This window comes from Bombus vosnesenskii, unplaced genomic scaffold (assembly GCF_011952255.1).
Source record: "Bombus vosnesenskii isolate JDL3184/JDL3185 unplaced genomic scaffold, Bvos_JDL3184-5_v1.1 scf7180000014621, whole genome shotgun sequence".
NCBI lineage: Eukaryota > Metazoa > Arthropoda > Insecta > Hymenoptera > Apidae > Bombus > Bombus vosnesenskii.
Window position 1 is genome coordinate 1,221,171 of NW_022883555.1, and position 19,083 is coordinate 1,240,253.

Here is a 19,083-nt window from a genome sequence, read left to right on the forward strand (position 1 = left end):
GCAAGCAGACGTCGAGTACCTCGGCTCGAGTACGCGAGTCAGCCCGAGAACGAGGTCCTTCTTTCGCGAAAGTTATTCTTTCGGCAGCCCTACACCTTCGAGGGGAGAACCAAGTACGCGCCCTTGAGATTTTCGCGGATTCCTACTAACGATCCTCTCGTTGGTTTCAAGATTAGAATATTAGGATCGTTGAAACCGCCTTTTTTACGAACTACATCTTACGCAATATTGTTAGCGAAGTTTTGCGAGTCGTAGGTTACGAGTTACCAAAGTTAATAAATATCCTTACACCATACGATTTTCATTACACAACAGTGTAACAAGTTTACTAATGAAACGAATGAAATTTTACACGGAAATTTGAGGAATTCAAAGTTACTTGATTATCCTGTTGATTATCCTAGAATTTGTAACTTGTCAATTCGTTAATAATAGTAGTTGTGTAAAATTGTTCGTATCAAATTTTCACATAAAGAAATTTCTAGGTAATAGTTATCTTAACGTTCAGCGATTCAATTATACACACGTATATACGTTTTCACAATAATCTCCATTTCATACTAGTCTTTGATATCGAGACACGATTAAAGCAGCAGAGTCTGCAACGGTACCTATGCTAACCCTCCGTCTCAAAAACCATCCCCTTGTCGATTTCGCCCCGGGAAACGTGTTTCCTCCCCTGCGGAGACAGTCACGAACCCCATAGTTCTCCACCGGTAACTATAACCGATTAAATGTTAACGATATCGTGTAATTGTCGCAACTAAATCAGTGAAAAGCAAACCACAGAATTGTCCGCTCTCTTCTACGAAATAAAATAGAAAGAAAAAGAAAAAATAGTCGAAAAGCATCGAAGTCGTCGACCGGAGGGAGAAGGCAAGGAATAGAAGCGGGACGAGGGACGGAAAGACAGAGAATATCGCGGTATACGGAACACCGGGAGCTCGAGTTGTTCGAGAATAAAAGAGTAATTTTCCGGGTGGTGAGACCCCGATAATGGGGTTGCAGACTGCCGAGTCGACTGGAAAGTGATTAAGCACACATGACGGAGCCCGCGGACTCGCCAGGATATTACGAGCCACCCCTTTCAACCCACCCGACCTGGCCCCCGCCTCCACAACCCTCCGTAGGTTCCCTTATATCATCCAGTTCTTCTTCTGCTCTGCACTCAGCCGCGGTTCGTACTTCTAATTCTCGTCCCTTACCTTGTTCGTACACGATATCGGACAGATAACGACCCCTTCCTGCGTTTCCACGAGCTGACTGAACCAACCAACCCCCTCAGACCATTTTTCTCTTTTCAGTCTGCGAATCGAGTCTCTCGGTCTCGATATCGACTCGTCTGTCTTCCGTTTCACGGCATCGATTCTTCCGGGTCCAAGGAGATCGGCTAGCAACCCTTTACTTCGAATGCTAATGATTCATCTTCGATCGTAGGTAGTAATCTTACAGGTTCCATTTTAGGAATAAAAGGTGGAAGTTAACAGAGAGATTAAGATGATTCTTAAGGCTGTGTAGTTAATTCGATATAGTTGTTATTAAGAATGTAAGCCTCGGTTTGAATTGATTCGTTAGGGGGAAGGGGGGAGTTATTGGTAGATTAGTCTATAAGTTGTTGATAATGGAAGTAATTAGAAAAATAATAGAATGGAAGCGCAAAGTGGTTTAAGTAGATCGTTCTGCAATGGACAGACAAATAGTAAGAAGAAGAAGGAGATATAGGGAAACTGTTATTAAAGGATTGAGAAACGTTTCGAGGAATAAATTTAGTTATGCATAGACAAGAATACGAAGATTAACAAATGTTGATAATTAATAACAGTTAAACTGTACATTGCCATAAACAAAGTATTACTTGCTCTTCGTTGGAAAGAGGATAAACACGCATTGAAAATATCAATGGGATAATTCGTCTATTCTTCTTCATCCTCCAATTATAACAAACGCAACATAGGGTATAACAAACAAGAAAACATATAACAAAGAATATATCAACATACTAAACATAACAAAATATTACTTCATTCCTCGTTGAAAAGGACTAAACGTGTATTGAAAATATCAATGACCAATTATTCGTCTAACTTCGTCAAGAGATATCGAATCAAGAAAACAGAAGAACATAACAAAAAAGATATAAAAATATCATGATGTGTATAACAAACAGACTATACCAAACGTAACATACTACACTTGCGATACAATCTACGCTAACTTTCCAAAGTTCCATCAAACCGTACCACGAGTCTGCCAAAATAACACCTATCATCGAACAATCTGCCTCGCCTCAATCCCAAAACCATACAACGCTTACAACGTCCCAAAACGCTCAATTAGCCGGAACTTGCTCTAGCAACGTGTTCCCTTAAGCTTCGATTTTCATCGCGCGTCTCTACTCTCGAAACGTTGCAAGCAACCCTGTCCACTAATCGAGAGCCACAGCATCTCTGCCTCTCTGTCTCGTCCAACGATAGACACGGTCGTTATCCGGACACTGCAGGGCTTGGAGTGGCCCTATCGTAGAAAACCACGCGTTGACCGATTTCGTGCGCCACCGGAGAGTCGCGCTTGTGGGACGGTAGCCTTCGGGACATATTCGAAATGCAAAAAGGAAGAACACGAAGGTGGGGTGAACCGGGTTGAAGGTGGAAAGAGAGTCCATCCACAGTATACGAACGTTATAGAGGGGCAACGACGGCGCAAGGGGAGGAAAGAGAGAAGTATTGGCCTCGTCAAGCGGTTTCAGGGCTTGCCGATATTCCGGCCGCTTCTCGTCGACCCTTATGAAGCCAATTACACTTCGCCTCGCCAAAGGCACCCCACTTATAGGCGGTAGTCGACGTTTCTGGGGCTCTTCGGGGGCCGCGACCGGTTCTGCAGCACGTATACCGGTTATGTATTAGATACCGCCACTGTGAAAGCTACGCGCACCCCTTTTCCTTCTACCTACGTCATCAGCCTCGTGTAACGACGATCCGGGGCGACAGTGTGGATACACGGGGTTTCCAGTAATTATCGATAGGGTGGAGTCTGGCTTCCAACAACAGATATTCAGTTTTTTTTTTTTTTATTTCTTCTTTGCTGGATGGGGCTTTTGTTGGTTGGGCTACTGGTTGGAAATTTAAAATGTAATTATCGAGATTTTTGAGGTCGTTATTGGTACATTATCGGCGTATAAGAAACATCTTGAAGGCTTCTAATACGTTTTGAATCGTAGAGAGTAACAGTGATTTTCATCCTCTGGTTCACTCGCGTAATATTTCCATTATACGACGGTCCGAGATGATAGTGCGGGCACAGAAGGTTTTCCATAACAATCAACAGAGTGGAACGAGTTGAGGGACGGATAGCGATCTTTCTATTTCTTTCCTGATGAGTTATGGAAATCTTTCTGCTTGTAGAAACTAGTTTTAGATTTGGAGGAACTGATTGTACGTGAGAGAATTCTGTTAGGGGTTTTTAATACGCTTCGCGTCAGTTCTAAACTTGGAGTATATTAGGCATATAATTTCAAGAACTTTTAGAGACACTTTACTTAATAATTCGCGCTATTTTACTTACATTTAGATAAAATCTTTTCCTTACTATAGGGACAAATATTTCTTACAGAACATGTAGAAAAGATTTCGTCTCTTCGCATAAACGTTCCTAACATTCTCTAATGTATATTCTACGAAATACAATTGAGAATCATTTACGAATATGATATGGAATGCAAATTGTTATCAAACAGACTTTCTTTAGACGGATGATAGTGTCGAACGTCGAGGGGACCGTGGCCAGCGATCAATGTCCGCTCGCCGGGTCATCCGATTTGTGTTTGTAGTGCAAAACGGCTCGATATTAAATACATAGTCCTCCTTTTCTCCAATAGGATCGTTCTACTTTGATCTCGTCCATAATAATGTTTATCCTGCATCCGTTGATTCGAGGCCAGGAGACGCGACGCCGTCGGCGTACCGATCAACCCCATAAAAATATATCCTCTCTAGAAAGTCGTCCACAATGATGGCAATTAAACATTAAATAATATCACTTAAAATATATCACTAAATGTGATTCTTTAATTACAAAAAGTTGTGTTTCTTGAATTTATAGAGGAAAATCCTTGGATTTATAGTATTTCAGTAATTTATACAATTTTGTTATTATTATTTTTAGATAGACAATGGACTTTGATACAGCTATATATCGCGTTTCTGATTTATTCAATCTATTCAATCGTGTATTCAGGTATTTGCAAATTACAATTGCAAGAATTACTCCTCGACGTTAACAAGTGTACCAATATTATTTAATTATTTAAATTTCGATGTTACTATTTAGAAAGCACTTCGATATTAACAATGGACAATCTTATCTTTATCCAGTACGATTATTACTTCATATACAATTTCTAGGTCCATAACAAAATTCACGAAGTAAAAATCGTACGATAGAATTGACCACTCGCGGTAGGCAAGGCAGAATACAATTTTTTCTTAGAAAAGAAAAAAGCAAACTAAAAGTAAATACCAAAAAATATATTGTATGCTTGTTTTAGGCAAAGGTCAGAAATTATGAAGCGATATGATAACGTTTAAATATGATTAAATTTGTGTAGAAGTTCGAAAACGGTCGATTTGACCTGCGCTGATAAGTTTAGTATCATAAGTTTAGTAGTGTATAAGTTTAGTATAAGTTTAGTTTAATCATGTATAACTTGCATTAATATTTTTCAATGTCCCCGTTGTACATTTTGCGATATCGCTTGGCATATCTAGTTACTTAACATTCGTGACAAGATAAAGGAACTTTCGAAGAGAACGGAACAACAGCATCACTGATTTTTGTTGCAGGTCTGACGAGAGCACCCATGTATCCCTTCTCCACGGGTCAATATCCGTACCCCATGCTTAGTCCGGAAATGACGCAAGTCGCCGCTTCCTGGTAAGTCAATATACCACGATATAAAACGTCACCGGCAAAAAGCTGCTTAAACGAATCTCATTACGTGTCTCTCGTTATGCAATAACAGAGATAATTAATCTTCTTGTCGACTTTAGGTACCAGAATCGGAATATTACAATTTCCCGATAATTTCACGTCCCCGTCACGATTAAACGAACAGCCGTTTATCATATTTTCGTATTGTGGGAAACGTGGATAAAAGAAACGGATCGAATACCCACGATACGAGATACGCTTAAAGCGAAATAAAAGTTCCAAGGATTCGAGTTCGATGACAAGTGGACCGATTTACATGAGAAACGTCCAATTTCTCGAACAATATTATAATTCTACCTTTCGCGTACTAACGATTCAACCCTCGAACGCGCCACTCGACCAGGATAAACGTGATTTTTATTTAACCTCGCAGATATTCCCCTTTTCAACCCTTCCTTCCTTTATTCTTTCTCATCTTCCGATTGTGCGTTCGTACTCCGTCGTTGAAAAGATTATTTGAGTCAGCTGTGCCCCGTTATTTTAAAATTCAATCTTGAACTTCGCACAGAATTATGGAATTTGCAAATATATTATGAGATGCTCAAGACCTTTCAGAGAAAAGCTACAGGCAAAGAACAAAATAAGTTGCACTTTTTACAAGGGAGCAGTTACATCTCGTGTTATAAAGGTTGTTTTTTCATTTGTGCTTCAACATTTTTTTAAACATCGCTCGTCGTAATATTCAAATATCGAAGATGTTAAAATATCTCTTGCTTTAATAATTATACTTAATAATTATATTTCGTTTCCGCGAAACTGTATCAACTTAGCAGCTATCTTTGAAATACTTACGTCTTGTTTTCGTTTTCAATTATGTCATATTTTTCTGCTTAGTCAGACAACAACATTAAGATGAGAAAACCAAAAATATGTCCGCGATCTTCAAACGCAAATCGCTCGAAAATCGTTCATAATCAAATTTGGCCAACTACAACACATTGAATTACCTAACTTGATCCAGGTATCTTACTGACTCAAATAATTCTACCGTATCTTAAGAGAAGAAGTTAAGAATCAAAGCGTTGGGGGCAAGAAAAATCAGAATTTCGAGAAGAATAGGCCAACAAATTTCTCGATTCAGTTCTCGTTTTTCCGGCCGAATCACGGCTCCGTTTCCTTGGTCATCCTCTCAGTTCCGGTCTATTAGATCGCTGGTGAACGACGTAGTCGCCATCGTCGCCGATCCACCTATAACGCTGACCGCATGAACCAACCCTCTTCTAGAGGCTGCCTCCCTCCTTGTTATTTGCTTTCTGCTCGAATCGTCCTAAATTGAGATTTTCCACGGGTGATTAGGCTCGTTCTTCTCAATTAGGAGGGCGGAACCACGCTTTTCCCCGGCGATCTCGAGCCATTCGTCGCGTTCGAGGAAGTAGCACGCCGCGAACAGCTTCCACAAGGATTTCTGGTCGAGTGGAGAGGCAATTGCGGTGGAATTTTTGTTTAAAGGGCTAGGAATTTAGGTTTGATCGTGTAAATTGAAGTTTGGGAGATTCGTGTCTTTTTGGGGAGTATTGTCGTGGAAAGAAGAAATGAAGAAATGGAGGAAATCTCAGTTTGAAGGAGTAAAAGTCGTGTTCAATTTTGTAAATTGTAGTTTGAAGGATTTGTCAGCCTTTTTTCAAGAGATTGTGAATTGAAGAAGAAACGAAATACGATGGCGGGAATTTTGAATTTAAGGGTGAAGATTTTAATTTCGTTGAAATTTATAAGGAAATCGAATTTCCAAGATTGCTTTCTTTTAGAAGGATTATTGCAAAGTGAAGGAGAAATTATAATGCAAAATTCAAAGCATAATTCTGTGAAGCAAAATTTACAACATTAAATATCTTCCACAATGATTTTTGTGATAATTGAAATAGAATCGTAATAGAAGGAATTTTTACTTCAGAGATTACAGATTTAGACGTAATTCCACGATGCTGATACTTGCAATGGAAGATTAGCATCGTGTCGGAACACTTCAATAAAAATAACGAAGACACATGCGCCAAGGAAATTTGATTAAAAAGATTGAAACTTAAATACTATTTTGGTAACAGAATTTAAAAAAAAATTCCATGTATTCTGTTGTCCAAAAAAGTCAACTGTTTGATCTGCTGCTTTTCTGAAGAATAAGCGTTACAGTTATTTTGCCAACGCTTTCTGTATATTCAGTTTCGTGAAATTCATTCGTTAACCGTTCTCCTTTCTAAATAAAATTACATGGTAATCGAGAAGGAAACGCTTGAGAAATCATGAAAACCGCTCTAACAACAGAGACTGTACTGTACGAAGACAATTACTTTCAGACTAATGCTTTTGTTTGACAAGCAACGATTTCGTTTCAGGCACACACCGAGCATGTACCCTATTTCCCCGGCAAGCACTGGTTTCCGAAGTCCATATCCCACGAGTTTGCCCATCACAAGTTCTAGTTTACCAAGGTTAGTAGGTGATCGAAATCGGATTTCTCAAGTTCATACAAACACTCTAATTTCTGTTACACATTACTTCACTCCGCGTCTCTCTACGTCTACACAAATAATTTGATCGATGAACGTTTCAACTTGCATCCTGCAATAAACTTTCGATATTGCAAATTCAGTTATCTGCACCAACCATCTGCGTGATTAATTACGAATTATTTAATAATATTTGTAATATCTGTTTATTTCGAAGAATTTTATATTGTTAAAATTATTATTATTCCTTAAACGGTGTTGACACGTTCAATTAACGATAACACTCGTAACTTTCTTACATTTTTTACCTCATCAGGGATGAATCTATTAAGAATAGAAATCGTTCGATTGTTTTTATATCTTCTGTAATAACTCTAGAATTAAGGACAAATTATCTAATATCCCTAAAGAGGTGAAAAACACTGAAACCATCGACCGAACGTCATTTCTAAAATCATTGGTACTACGAATGTTTACGCATTTATGTAAAGCTTTAAAGATATTGGGCTGTTCCAAAAGCTTCTTTCGTTTTTTAAGCAAGTAATGGATGTGGAATATTTTTTGTTTCGTATTATTTTATTGAATTATGTATGATCCAGTGGAACAAAATGGATGAAAAGTTTCAAGGTTCGAAAGTTTCTTTCGTTTTACAAGGAAATAATAGATTCACGACATTAGGTTGTCCCAAAAGTTTCTTTCGTTTTATGATTCTATTGAATCATACATGATTCAATAAAGTAATATGAAACAAAAAATGTCACGCATCTATTATTTCCTTATGAAACGAAAGAAACTTTTGCGACAACCTGATACAAAAATATCGAGAATATACACATAGAAAACTGTACAAGATATCCAAAGAATGAATAAAACATTCGAAAATTTAAGTTTCGTTAAGTTCAGAAAAGTTCAATTAGTTGTGCTCGTGGGAGTGTAAATTCGCATGAGCATTCGTAGTCTAATTATTACTGCGACATCGTAATAATCATTCGATAATTCTCTAGCATGGCAAAAATAACGAAATTTTCTGCAACTTTTTTCAGTGATCTCTACCGGTTTTCGCCGACGGGTCTGATGCCCCCGCACCCTGGACTTAGTCCGCACGCACACGCGTTGGCGTCCCACGCACTGGTATCCTCGGCGCCGAAAACGGATCATTCCACCCTGGATCACAATCACAGGTTCGTTCCTATCGATATTTCAGCGACACCTACGTCCATTCCACCGAATCAAACGATATTATCTCCTTCAATAACCTTTTCCCTATTCCTTTTCCCCATTCATAACGTATAGCAGAACATAAATATCGATCCTTCCCTACAATTGACACAGTCAAACAGTTCGCCGTTACCGTCTACTGATCGGAAAGATATTCCATCGGATTAAACCTTGGAGTAGTTCTAATCGATACTGACAATTAAACTGCGAATACTTATGCAATTTCATAGTTTTGAGAGTACAATGAGAAAAAGGAAAGAAAAGGAAAAGATAGAACCTCGGTAGAAAATCGTTTTACCTACCAAGTATTATAGAAAGCACCGTACTTCGCACGTTTTTTATACCTTTTTCGTATCGTGCGTAATCTTCCATCCTAATAATTGCAATAATTGAAAACGAATCAGAGTATACTTGTAACGTATCAAGTATCGTAATTCGAGTGGAGTAACCATTCGGTTGTTTGGAACGATCGGAGTTGGTATGAAATTTACGAGAGAAAGTTTCGAGGGAAAAAACGAGAAGAAGCGTAGATACATCGATATATTGCAAAGAGCAGCTTGTCAAAGGTATAACACGGCTTTCTACAAGCCTGATGCTTTGATCGCATTCGCTGGTAAATATCGCAGTCGGGGGAAGCATTACCGAGGCCAGTCGATAATTTACTGGATGCACGATGGATACGCCAGAAGGGTGAAACTAAACCAGGGGACTATCTCTCTTTTTCGTTCCACTGAACCAAAAACCAATATCTCTGGACGATATCCTCTGTGTACGATGATAAAACGAATCCTCGAACGGAACATTTACCTACAAGGATCTTTCATTGTCCTTGTCATCGATGGTGATAGATAACGAAAATGAACATGAACGTAAAACAGACGTAAAATATTGGTAGAGGAAAACGCTTAATCGATAATCGAATCAACGTAAATATGTGATGTGGTTTCCCTTCATCGGTTGCTAACTATTTAATCTCCCTCCATTGATAAAGAAAAACGTTCCATCGGTGGATAAAAACAAAAGGTACGCTACAAACGAACGTCAATGAAGAAACATAAATACACGATGGTTACCTTTTATCAGCTACTATTTCATATCCTTTTATCAATAAAGAAGACTCTTCGTAAATAGACGAAGAGAAACACTATATTCGAACATAAACGTAAAAACGTAAATATATAACGTTTCCCTTTTATCATCAACCATATCATACCCTTTTATCGATAAAGAAAGACACTTTCACCGATACGCACCGGATAAATCAACCTGCACGTAAACTTACAAACGTGGATATAATCGATGGTTCCTTTCCATCGGATATTACTTTATATCCTTTTATCGATAAAGGAAGACACTTGACCGATTTACGTCAGATAGATGTCTATCTGGACATAAACTGAAAAACGTGGATATATATATATATGGTTGCTTTTTATCAGGTACGATTTGATATCCTGCCATCGATAAAGGAAAACGCTTAGTTCGGCCCGTCCGTTGATAAAGAAGCGTCGACTGGCAGTGTATCACGGGTTGACGGATAGTTTCACTGACGACCATAGGGGGTAGCACGTCACGGGGTGTTCAACCCCTCGTACAGTCGTTCCCCCTTTACCGTCGAGCGACGTATAACACTTATTGAATGACTCTCTTCGCACAGCGTCTGCGCCTGCTGGCGCCGCCAGCACCGCCGCCGCCGCCGCCGCCGCCGCCGCCGGTTATGTATTGATCATTACCCTCTTAAACAGATTTCTAATTTGCATTAGTACCCGGCCGATCGCCTGGCCCGAGCATCGTATACAAAGCCGCATGGTCGCGCTTCCTACATTCGAGGCACGCGTGTACAAGACCGTACACGAGACACGCCGTGTGATCAGCTGGCAGCTGCTGCTGGACGACGAGGGCCGTTGTTGAAGAGGGGAGCGTCGCGTGCCGCCGAAGCGTCGGGACGCCGCGACGGACTTTTACGAGCCGCCTCGTGAACCTCGCGTGCTCTCTTGTCTTCCATTTTGACCTTCGATCCAGCCACGTGTCACGTGATTGAAAATCAACCGTTCATTTGATAGCACTAAATTTCTAACGTCTGTAGATGATCGTGAGATCCGGAAGGAAGAGACCTGCGAAAGAAATACACTGTAATACACGTGCTCTCGGGCTCCGTTTAAACTGGATGCTTCACGTTGGAATATCTACGCGGGAGTGAGACGAGGTCACGGATCGATCAGACTCACGTGTCAGGATCGCAAGAGCAGATGTCGAAGGTTTCCTCTTGGCGCTTGCATTTTCTTTTCGAATAAAAAAGGGAATATATATATATATATACATATATAAAGAAAGAAAGAGACAGATCGATAACGAAGATATATAATAAAAGCAGCTGATCCGTGGAGACTAAAGAGAAACTGTCCCTGTGCAGGTGGCATATATCGTTCCGTGTGGTGGTGGTGGTGGTGGTGGTGGTGGTGGTGGTGGTCCCAGGCAGAGAGAGTCGCGGCGGGGGTGTGAGGGTGCCGATGGTAGCGCCACGCAGCCCGCCAAAAAAAGGCATCACGCAGGGAAAGCGGAGAGAATGCAATCTTCACCCCCCACGCGCGAATTATACATCGGCGGATGGTAGGGTGTCGTTGCTGCGGAGCCATGAATCGCGATGATGGCCCCACGGTGCAGCCCTCCACCCCGCCGCCCCTTCCGCACTCGCGGATAATCAATCGTCGTAACACCGCTCGGTGATTCCACCGACGCCAGGAACGACGCATTTTCGCTGGATGCGGGATAACACAGGGTGGTGGAAAAGAGGCACGACGCGGAAACAGACGGTAGTACCAACCAACAGCATACCAAACATATAGAAAGACGAGACAGATTCTCTTCTTATTTTTCTTCTATCATATTTTTGTAACACTGCCGTGTGCTCGTTCCGTGTGGAATATAAAGTCGTGCCAGTAAAAGGGAGAGACGATATAACCGCGCGCGTGTGTCCGAAAGAAGGAGGCAAGCCGAAGGAAGAAAAATATCGTGTCCAGGGAGTAAGGTCTTTTTGGACAGAGAGAAACGAAAAGAATCGTCGAGAGGAGGTTTTATTCTCTTCTCTGCCTCTTCTTTTTCGGAGCTGGTGAGAACCGAGAGGACCAAAGAGCAAGAGAGACGAGGATATATACCGACGGCGGAGGGCCCGTGCACGAGATGCCGCCCCTGGAGACATTTTACCCTGCGATTCGACGCTCATGAATGTTTGAATGCCATCCGCACGACGATATGGAGCGATTCAGATGGACGATACGCGACGCGCAGACGACGATGAGTAAGACGTGGCGTGAACAGTGCTTGTTCGACTGCTTCCGGATTGACGCGGTCACTACCGGTGTCGTCGTCTCGAACCAGGCGCCGTTCATGTCGGTGTAGACGTTTTGGGGGTAAATGTTGTGCGTGTATGTGTGCTGTTTACAACAAGGACTGTTCCGTCGAAATTATTCGCCGACGTGCGATACGATGATAGAACACGAAGACGCGAAGACTAGGAGCGTGGTGGAGTGTAAAGCAACGAGGGGCTGCGTGAATACCGATGTTCTCGAGTTTCTCGATCCTGTTAGGATACGCGAGGCAACGTGCTCCTACGACGATGCTTGCAACACTGACGAATCGGCCAGCGGAAGGATGATAAGACGTTGCTCGAACCGCAGTGTCGATCACTGCGTGATGAACGTTCACGTGTACGGGATACTTGGCACGCGACTAAATAGATTAGAATAGAATAACACGAAAAACGAAAGACTAGAACGTAAAACGGGGGGAAATAGAAAAAGGAGAATAAAACAGAGTAGAGGTTGTCACACGCGGTGTATCGCGGTTCGATGGATCAGTTTCGAGCGTGCCGGTGGGTATAAACGGGGACCCACGAGTGCGATGGAGCCCGAGTGTCTGGAGCCATTGAACCTGGTGATAAAGAAGGACGACAACACTGAGAGCGGGCCAGCGACCAACGTGACGATCGAGGAAGGTAGCAGCGAGGCATCGATCAACAGGATCGACGAGGAGAAGTGTAACAATCCTGATCCAAGCAAAACGATCGAGGAAAACATGACGATACTCCAGGACGCGATGAAGGCTGGCGAGGCGGGCTTACCCACGGCCGATCACAAAATCCTTACGGCACTCTACATGAGCAGCCTGATGCAGATGTCGAACATGAGCCTGCCAAGGAGCGTGACACCGCCTCCATACGGTGCCCAGCACAACTTCATGCAGCTGCTGGCAATGGTCGAGGCCAGACATCGTATGTGGCAACAGATGAACTGGCCACTGCCGCAGAACTTCCCCAGGAACCCGTTGACCTTGCCCGCCCAGCCGTATTTTGATGGGCCTACGACGAATCTCACGGAGCAACTGTGCAATTCCCAGAACTCCACGCCGACCTTTCCCCTATCCTGCACGAAACCTGACCAACAACCCCTGAACCGCGACTCGAAGCAGCCTTACTTCAAACGGTAACGATGGGGATGTTTGATGAAATACAAATTGCTTGTAGATTGATATCCAAATGGGGCAGAGAGAAACGAGGAATTTAGTTTGTTTACTGGATGGAAAGGGATTTTGAACGATGATAATGATCTTGGAACGATGGAAATTTCTAACATTTCCTCGTTCAACCCCCCGTTAGCGTAATAAGATAAATAAAAATTCAAGATGAACGGTTCAGAAAATAAAAGAAAAGAAATTGCATAAATTTGAATAAGTTTACGAATTTGAAATTTTAATTTATGAATTTTAATAGATCCGTATATCTATAGTACTATAAACGTGACACAATGATGGCTATTTCCCGTAAAAAGCTAAAATTGCGTGTATGAATAAGCGTTAAATGAATAACAGGATAAGAAATTTAGTTTGTTCGGGAATCGTGTCGATACAAATCGATAGTAACGTAATTTTTTGGTATTCTGTTGATAGGTCTACGGTAGAACAGAAGAATTCCACGTCGTTACCGGCGGATAACGCGAAAGCACAGGACACAGGGCAACAGAATAATCAAGGTAAGGGCTCGTTTAACGGATCTGGGCTTCTGTGATCAGTTTACCGTTGATTTTCACACTGTAGAGGCCACCTCTCATACCCGTCGATGATGTTTGACAGATAAAAAGAAACCCCATATAAAAAAGCCTTTGAACGCGTTCATGCTGTACATGAAGGAGATGAGGGCGAAGGTCGTGGCGGAGTGTACCTTAAAAGAGAGCGCCGCGATCAACCAAATATTGGGAAGACGAGTGAGTAGTATGGAACTATACTTTCGTTGATAAGTGTTTGTATAGTATTGAAGAAACTGTTGCATCAGGGTTTGTACGATTTTTGAGTTCACTAAGAAATTTTTATGAAATCTATGCCTGTTTGATATTCCTTTTCTTTCAGTTCTAGTTAGAATCACGGTTGTTCCTGTATAGGATGGACCATGATTCGTGACACGAGAGTAAAATAAGTTGAAATGGAAAAATAGCTTTTCGAAGTGCGAAGCTCTGTCTTGTAGGAAACTGACAGTGGAAAGCGATAAGCGATAAATGATACAGTTACTAATGCTGTTAAATATAGTAATAATAACGCGATAATTATAATTGGAATACTATTAGCAGTAATTTGTTGATAGATCACTTTGCGATATTCTGCCTATTTAGCTTTTTAAATATTAAAACGTAATCAGTCGAAACTGATAATTGACTCTTTCGTATAAAGATTTCAAACGATGCATTATTTGTGGATTAATTTGTGGATTATATTGCCTGTGTAATAAATTTCGAGAGTGTAACAATATTTAATCTGTCAGAGGAAATATTTGACACAAAAGAGTATCATTAATTACTCAGGTTACTCAAAGTATCATACATGAGCACGTACTTCAAATTGACAGCGTGACAAAAAGCTATTCGATCATTTTGATTTATTTTACATTACGGAAACTTGATTATACCACGAATTACGTCACATTTTGTGTAAGTTCTATTTAAATTGCTGTTAACTATGAGGAAATATTTTGCATACAAGTTTCCTTCTTCTTTTTTTCATTTCAAGACTACGAAAAAACGATCTACATGTAAGAAAACTTTCAGAATAGTTAGTTGCTGAAACACCTTCTTGTATCGTTAGTAGCAATGGAAAACAATCAGAAATGTATTCGAACGAGCCCTGATGTAAAGCAGAAGCGCATCAAAGTCAAGATTTTCTTCCATATTTCTTCCAAACGATTGTTATCCATAGATTATAGATTTAAAGGATTTAATAGAGGACAAATGTCGCGAAGCTTTTGTGAGAATTCGATAGAAACTAAGTGCCATAAAAATGAAAAAATCACGTTGAGTATTATCGAGGGAGGATTGAAGTTTACGTGTAAATTGGAGCAACGAAATCGGTAATATTGATCTGGAAGTAAAATCTTGACTTGATGGAGCACGAGACGATCAGAATCCACAGAGCACCCGAAACCACAGAAGGTGTCTCGAAGGACGATCGAAAAGCACAAACAAAAAAAAAGGAAAGAAAATAAAAAGTTGCATGCGTTTTGTTAACTCTTTCGTTGGATCCGCGAGATTGATAAAAAAAAAAAAGTATCAAAGCACTAACCGTATCTGCTAGTAATCTCAGTACGACTAGATAGCTAGATTAGAATATAGAATAGAGAAAAAGAGCATCGTAGGTGGGATCTAAGGAAGTGTCTCGTCGATGTAAAGAGGGGGTAGTTTCTTAGGGGATGGGTTCCAAACAGAAATTGGGTCGGCACCATAACGAATAAAGAAAGAAGTAAATATGTACACTTCTCTCTTGGTGTGTGTATCCACTCTGTGAGGGTAAAAACGAGTCGCTAAAGAGTAATAATAACAAAAGAAAAATACAGTAATACGATAATAAATTTCCTTTAAAAAAAAACTTATCGTAAAAAATATACACGTGGAAAAAAAGGGACGTGAATAATGAAAAAAAAAAAAAATAAAAGGGACACACGGTGCACGGATAGATACTGTGAGACTGTGAATCTGTGAATCTGAATTTTGGGGGTATGACACGCAGTGGCACTCGCTAAGCCGGGAGGAGCAGGCGCGGTATTATGAGGCGGCCAGGCAGGAGCGCCATCTCCATCAGCAACGATACCCCGGCTGGAGTGCCAGGGATAACTACGGATACGGCAGCAAGAAGAAGAAGAGGAAGAAAGAACGGTCCGCAGATCCCACCGGAGGTACCACTTTCCAGTGCTAGAACAGCAGGCCCTTAATAATTCATTATAATAATAATAATAATCATAATATAATAATAATAATAATAATAATGATAATGATATAATAATAATAATAATTCATATAGATTATCTATTACTGGTTGACATTGAAACGATCAAAGTCTCTTGTGCAAAGTTTCATTCTGGTTATTATCTTCTTTTTTTTTTTTTTAATATTTTTTTATTCTAACGAACATATATTCTACATTATTTTTCGAATTTTTTCCGGTCTATCGTTCTTGTTCTTTAAGTGTCCATTTTTTTTTTTGTATTTGTTTCGTTTATGTTCCTCTTGTTTGTTCTCTTTGTTATATACATATATATATATATAGTTTTTTTTTTACTTTTTTTTCAATTCTCCGATTTTTCGTTCATTCATTTTTATTTTTTATATTCCGTCTTAACATTTTTCACTCTTCGACTCGTGCGGACTTTTTTGTTTTTCTCATTGTGTTCAAATGGAATACCGAGCGGAGCCCTGTCGAACAAACACACGGCGCCACGTATACGCGTGCACGCGCTCGCGTGAATCCGCGCGCCGGAATCCGCGTGCACGCGCCTACGTACACGTGTTATCCGTTCTTTTTTTTTCGACTCGATTATATATTGCATATTATTGGGTTCACATTGGATTGTCTGTTGGGGGGCGGAATTTTTCTTGGCGGATTCATATGCGGCCGAATCAATTGTATGCGCGGCGGCGCAGCAAACAGGGAAAGAACGGAGTCTCGCGGCATGCGACCGATCATTAACGCAGATTCTTTTTTTTTTGTGTATCTGGCCAAACTCCCTAAAGCGGTATCCGTTCACGGAGAGACAAAAGAAAAAAAGACTGTGAGAAAAAAAATGGAAAAAAATATAGATGGAAGAAATGTCGTTGAACGAACGAACATAGATCGACTGTGATTAATTCGAACGAGAGCGATGACGTACGATGATGATGATGCGAGGAGCCTTAGGTATGGGATGTCTGGTAGAGCCCCGGGGAGGAATCCGATTCTCGATCGATTTTCTCTTCACGATCATTTCGAACGGGACCGCAGTGTTTTCCTTATTGGCCCATCGAGACGTGTTGCGATAAGAGTGAATTTTTGGTCCAGCGAGAACTCTATGCTGATCCTCGACGTCCTTTCAACTATTTATCTCTCTACTATTCTTTCGAACGATTTGAAATTTTTTTTTTTTTTTCTACGATCGTGAACGGTAAGTGAACACGTTTTGTGATCGTAATATCCTTTCTATCGACTCCTCTGAAGGACGTTGAGTGAAGGAGGATATGAATACACTGGAAAAAGGGAAAGAAGTGAGCTTGAAATGTCTAGTTCTAAAGGAGGAATGGTTTCGCTTTGAAAGCGGAAAGGAAATTACAATTTCTTTTTAAGATAAGAATTGTTTCGTGTGTTTATTGCTTTGAGTAGTTATGCTCGTGTAGTGTAACGTGTGATTATATATATAGTGGCACTTTTTCAGTGTATAGACCAGCCAAGAATCCTCAGTTTCGCTGGACCCGCGTGTACTCGCGAACAAATCCACCGTATTCGCCGTATCGGCGATTCTCTCTATCAGACACCCTGTATCGTCAAAGTTCTTCACGCTAAAAGTAACGATACGATGAGTAGCGATACAAGCGAGGGGGAGGGGAGAATCTAGGCTGTTCTTCTAGCACTTTAAACGGAAAGTAGGGACCCCAGTGTTACTGAATCTATGCTCGAGCAAAATAATGGCGACGATGCGTCGAACGAGCATACGTAATATACTATATACAAAGCGCATACGAACGAGATAAACGAGATTTTTTATTATTTCACTAAAAGAAATGATGCAAAAGACATATAAGCGAACAGTTTAAACAAAAAAGGAAAAAAAATACAAACGAAAGATGCAAATTAGGGTGGCGGTAGTAGCATTAGTGAATCTCTTTTTTTTTTCTTCTTGATTAAAAATAATTGTTTAGCCCACGGTTCATGCACAATTACAAATAGTGTTTGGTTCTCTCTCGGTAGTGGCACGCGCTAGGGCGAGAGGAACAGGCCAAGTATTATGAGTTGGCGCGACGGGAGAGACAGTTGCACATGCAGCTGTACCCTGACTGGTCTTCCCGCGCAAATACCAACCGAACTAAGAAGAGGAAGCGCAAACAAGACACAAACAGTGATCCTGGAGGTACCCACATGCCTCACTCCACACATTCTTACAAGCTCCCCCCGCCCCACGAACAGCAACAACAACTACAACTACTACTACTTACTACTATTACTACTATTACTTACTACTTACTACATACTACCAACACAGCTACAGAAATTTATTGAAATATATTCCCCCTCCCCTTTTTCAACAGCCCCCCACCCCCTCATTATTACATTATACTATTATATAATTATTATATACATTCTTATTGCTACACTACATTATGTTGCATGTTTTCCCCCCGTCTTGGGGTTTTGGGTCGATATATATATATATTATATATAATACATATTCTACATATATGTATATATATATACGATTATATATTAATTATAATTATTACTATATTATATACATGCACACGCATATATACCTTCATATATACATATATATGTATATGTAACTTATATCTATTATTGTATATGGTCTTTCGTAATATATTTTTTAGTTCCTTTTTGTCTTAAATAACGAACGAAACATATAGAGAAAAAAAATTATATATACATACAAAAATAGATGGAAGAGAATTAGAAAAAAAAAGATGCAAAAAGAAAGAGAATAATAAGAGAAAATATATAATGTTCGAGAAAAATAGAAAAAAAAAAAGAATATATAGTAATGAATGATCAACACTCGCGCGAGCGGGCGTGCACGTACGCATGCGCACGTGCGTGCCAACATGGTGTTCGACAGATTTCCATTATATATATTGCTCTGTCAAGTATATAACGGGAACGAAAAAGTAAATGGGACACGAGCGCATTCAGTACACACGTACACGCACATGACACAGCATTTATTAATTATTAATTACGTATACAACTTTGGGGACGCTGGCCATCTTGCATTTTTACAGGGACCTATACTCCGCAATCAGACAATCCTAAGCGTTTTTAATTTTCACTCAGTCTCTCTGTGTTCACCTATCTTTTTTCTTTCTTCTCTTTTTTTATTTTTCTTCCACTTCTTTCTCCTTCCTTTTCTTCCGCCTCT

The 19,083-nt window shown here is 40.4% G+C and overlaps 1 protein-coding gene across 1 annotated transcript in view; it reads left to right on the forward strand.

Moving 5' to 3' along the window:
- Positions 1-19,083, forward strand: part of LOC117240397 — a 42,812-nt gene that overhangs the window by 8,813 nt on the left and 14,916 nt on the right. Inside the window, 7 exon segments of the mRNA XM_033506436.1 lie at positions 4,839-4,929; positions 7,317-7,412; positions 8,474-8,611; positions 12,452-13,129; positions 13,593-13,675; positions 13,776-13,906; positions 15,696-15,861. Of these exon segments, the coding sequence (XP_033362327.1) occupies positions 4,839-4,929; positions 7,317-7,412; positions 8,474-8,611; positions 12,452-13,129; positions 13,593-13,675; positions 13,776-13,906; positions 15,696-15,861 (1,383 nt within the window).